The sequence below is a fragment of the Theropithecus gelada genome, unplaced genomic scaffold, assembly GCF_003255815.1.
Source record: "Theropithecus gelada isolate Dixy unplaced genomic scaffold, Tgel_1.0 HiC_scaffold_3841, whole genome shotgun sequence".
NCBI classification, from domain to species: domain Eukaryota; kingdom Metazoa; phylum Chordata; class Mammalia; order Primates; family Cercopithecidae; genus Theropithecus; species Theropithecus gelada.
Window position 1 is genome coordinate 1 of NW_020260377.1, and position 4,164 is coordinate 4,164.

The 4,164-nt window shown below is 50.0% G+C and overlaps 1 protein-coding gene across 1 annotated transcript; it reads right to left on the minus strand.

Moving 5' to 3' along the window:
- Nucleotides 1–566: 566 nt before the first annotated feature.
- On the minus strand, nucleotides 567–3,724 carry LOC112617743 (sodium/iodide cotransporter-like; the record flags this gene model as incomplete). The annotated part of the gene is made up of 2 exons (XM_025374436.1): nucleotides 567–731; nucleotides 3,539–3,724. Coding segments are annotated over 2 exons (351 nt in total), but the record flags the coding sequence as incomplete, so codon positions are not given.
- Between the last annotated feature and the right edge of the window lie 440 nt (nucleotides 3,725–4,164).

Genomic DNA, 4,164 nt, shown 5'->3' on the forward strand with positions numbered 1-4,164 from the left:
GGTAGGCTGGGCATGGTAGCTGATGCCTGTAATCCCAGCACTTTGAGAGGCCAAGGTGGGTGGATCACTTGAGGTCAGGAGTTCGAGACCAGCCTGGGTGATATGGTGAAACCCCATCTCTACTAAAAATACAAAAAGTTAGCTGGGCATGGTGGTGGGTGCCTGTAATCCCAGCTACTCAAGAGGCTGAAGCAGGAAAATCACTTGAGCCTGGGAGGCAGAGGTTGCAGTGAGCCGAGATCACACCACTGTACTCCAGCCTAGGTGACAGAGCAGAACTCCATCTCAAAAAAAAAAAAGAGAAAGAGAGAAAAACCCAGCCTTATTTTGGGGGAGCCGTCGGGGCTGCAGCATCTAATACTAGGAACGGTTGAAGCAAGGGGCTGGATTTAAAAAATGACCTCCTGGAGGCAGGGCCTCCCCATGGGGTAGGGTCTTGTAGTCCTGAACTCATTTGCATACAAGGCAATCCAGCCAATCGCAGCCCGAGGCCGTGGGCCCGTGGTTTGGGATTGACCCATCCTGAGGTTCCATCCCAGGGTATCAGTCAGCAGCTGGCTCTGTCCTCAGAGGTTTGTCTCCCGCTGGTCTCGACCACCATCATGTCTACCACAGGGGGTCCAGGAGCCAGCCCCCTCCAGCTCCTTCTGCCCCAGGAAAAACAGACGGTCCTCATTGGTGGGCAGGAAGCCAGGAGCCTCCTTGGTTCCAGCAGGGAGTTCTTCAGGACCCTGGGGAAAAATGGGGTAAAGAGACCCCATCAGAGACCCTGTCCCCACCCTGTTACGTATCAGCTCACCTCCCAGATGGGGCCACTGAGGACCTGGCGGGACGGGGCATGCACAGAATTGCACACTATCCCCTTGCTCAGTGCACAAGCTAGTCCTGCCCCCTCTGCCTCCAAAATTTCCATGTGCTTCTCTTTCCCACTCACATGTCACCTACAGCCCAGGCCATCAACGCTTTCTCAGATGCCTGCTATAGTTCCTCCCTCCTCTCTCTGCTTCTCTGCTCATTCACCTTCAAAAAAATAAACATTTCTGGCCAGGCACGGTGGCTCACCCCTGTAATCCTAGCATTTTGGGAGGCCGAGGCGGGCAGATCACTTGAACCCAGGAGTTTAAGACCGGCCTGGCCAACAGGGCAAAACCCCATCTCTACCAAAAATAAAAAAAATTAACCAGGCTTGGTGGTGCACGCCCGTAATCCCAGCTACTCAGGAGGTTGAAAGACAGGAGAATTTTTCAGGCCATGGAGGCTGGGGCTGCAGTGAGCCATGGCCATTCCACTGCGCTCCAGCCTGGGCAATAGAGTGAGACCCTCTCTCAAAAAGAGAAAAAGAAAAAAAACACAAATAAAACAAAGACAACAAAAAAGAAAAACAAAATAATAAAGAACAAAAACTAAAAGAAAAAGAGAGAGAAAGAAAAAAAAGAAAGGAAAGAAGAGAAAAGAAAAGAGGAATAAAGACAAGATAAATAGTTCTCTAGGGCAGCTGGAGGGAGTTTTAAACCCCTTCAGCTAAACCCCTTCAGCTAAACCCCTCCCCTCCCAATCCCCTTCTCAGTCAAAGCTGTTCCTGTCTGTGGCTGGTTCCTTCTCCTAACTCAGGGTTAATCAATGTCATCTCTCCCAAGAGGCCACCCCCGACTTCCCTGGCTAAAGTTGCTCCCCATCACAGCATCCGGTTTTATTATCCTTTGAATGTTTATCATGCTGAGACCCCACATGTTTTTCTTTTTTGCTTGCTTACTTGCTCTCTTACGTTCTTTCACTCTCTCTCTCTCTCTCTCTCTCTCTCTCTCTCGTCTGTCTTTTCTTTCTTTCTGACAATGTCTGGCTCTTGTTGCCCAGGCTGGAGTGCAATGGCACGATCTCTGCTCACTGCAACCTCCGCCTCCCGGGTTCAATCGATTCTCCTGCCTCAGCCTTCCGAGTAGCTGGAATCACAGGCACCTACCACCACACCCGGCTAATTTTTCTGTATTTTTAGTAGAGATGGGGTTTCACTATGTTGGCCAGGCTGGTCTCAAACTCCTGACCTCAGGTGATCCACCTGCCTCGGCCTCCCAAAGTGCTGGGATTACAGAGGTGAGGTGCCACACCGGGCTCTTTCTTTCCTTTCCTTCCTTCTTTTTCCTTCCTTCCTTCTTTCTTTCCTTTCCTTGCTTCTCCTTCCTTCCTTCCTTCCTCCCTCCCTCCCTTCCTCCCTCCCTTCCTTCCTTCTTTTTTGACAAAGTCTTGCTCTGTCACCCAGGCTGGAATACAGTGGCACGATCTCAGCTCACTACAAGCTCTACCTCCCGGGTTCAAGTGCTCAGTTCTCCTGCCTCAGCCTCCCAAGTAGCTGGGATTACAGGCACACGCCACCATGCCCGGCTAATTTTTGTGTTTTTAGGAGAGACCGGGGTTTAGCCATGTTCAACATGCTGGTCTTGAACTCCTGGCCTCAAGCAATCTTCCCACCTCAACCTCCCAAAGTGCTTGGATTACAGGCGTGAGCTACCGTGCCCAGCCTGACAGCATCTGGTTGTATTATCTTTTGAATGCTTATCACATGCTGAGACAGACCCTACATGTTTCTCTTTTTAGTTTTCACCTGCCCCTGCTAGATGAGGGTGGGGTGGGGGCCTCCGACCATAGCCCAGAGCAGGACTGGGTACACAGCAGGTTCTCAGTAAATGAGAGAATGTAACAGGGATTCCAAAACAGGGGTAGGCATGGGATCAGGTCCCCCAGGGACAGCATTTTCCAAACTCTGGGAATTCACAAAGCAACCACGCGGTTTTAGCCAAAATCGGTCTACCATCTGTTGTGTTTCTTATGTAAGAGTTTTCCCCCAAGTTGACTCACTTTTGAATTAAGTAATTTTATTTTAAGAAGAGACTTTACATCAATACCCTAACGGCACACCAGTTTCACCTGCCAAAGATTGGAAGTCACTGTAAGAACAGATAACGACAAAAAGGAATAGTGTTCAACTTTGTTCAGTCCTTATGAAGGGAGATAATAAAAACTTGAAGATGAGGCTGGGCTCGGTGGCTCACGCCTGTCATCCCAGCACTTTGGGAGTACAAGGTGGGTGGATCATTTGAGGTCAGGAGTTCGAGACCAGCCTGGGCAACATGGTGAAACCCCGTCTCTACTAAAAACACAAAAATTAGCTGGGCGCGGTAGCATGTGCTTGTAGTACCAGCTACTCAGGAGGCTGAGGTAGGAGAATCGCTTGAACTCGGGATGTGGAAGTTGCAGTGAGCCAAGATTGCACCACTGCACTCCAGCCTGGGCAACAGAGTGAGACTCTGTCTCAAAAAACAAGCAAACAAACAAAAAGGAATAGTATTAAACTCTGTTCAGTCCTTGTGAAGGGAGATAATAAAAACTGTTGAGGATGAATCAGCTCCCAACAGAGTCTTTTGACTGGGTATAACAAGAGATGGAGAAAGGTGCTGATGTACCATGTCCCTCCCCTGAGCTATGGTCATGTCCCAAAGCCACTTGGCTGCCTCTAGATCTGGGAACCCAGCCTAAGACTGACCTTGACCAAGTTGTCATCCAGGATGGCCACTTCTTCCTTGGGGGCCACTGATGCTGTCTGCCGCGCGAGGTCCCACCACAACAATCCCGGGGCCAGGGTACTGCGTTTGGTGGGGCCTGAGAGGCGGGAAGAAATGGAGAAATCCAGGTATTTAATGAAAGGGTCATGGGGGTTGGAGACCAGGCCCTGGGAAAGAGAAAGAAGATCCCTGGACTATGAAGTCTAACAGGCTCCAGTCCCACTGAGGGACCCTGGCAAGTCTCTGAGCCTCAGTTTCCTCATCCATTCAGTGAGGTTGTAATAAAACGTCAGTGAGGCCAGGCATGGTGGCTCATGCTTATAATCGCACTTTGGGAGTCTAAGGCGATAGGATTGCTTGGAGTTGCCCAGTAGTTGGAGACCAGCCTAGGCAACATAGTGAGACCCCATCTCTACAAAATATTACAAAATTAGCCAGGCATGGTGGTGCGTGCCTCTAGTCTCAGCTACTTGGGAGGCTCAGGCAGGAGGATTGCTTGAGCCCAAGAGGTCAAGGCTGCAGTGAGCCGTCATTGTGCCACTGCACTCCAGCTTGGTGACAGAGTATAAGACCCTGTTTCTTTTTTTTTTTTTTTTTTTTTTTTTGG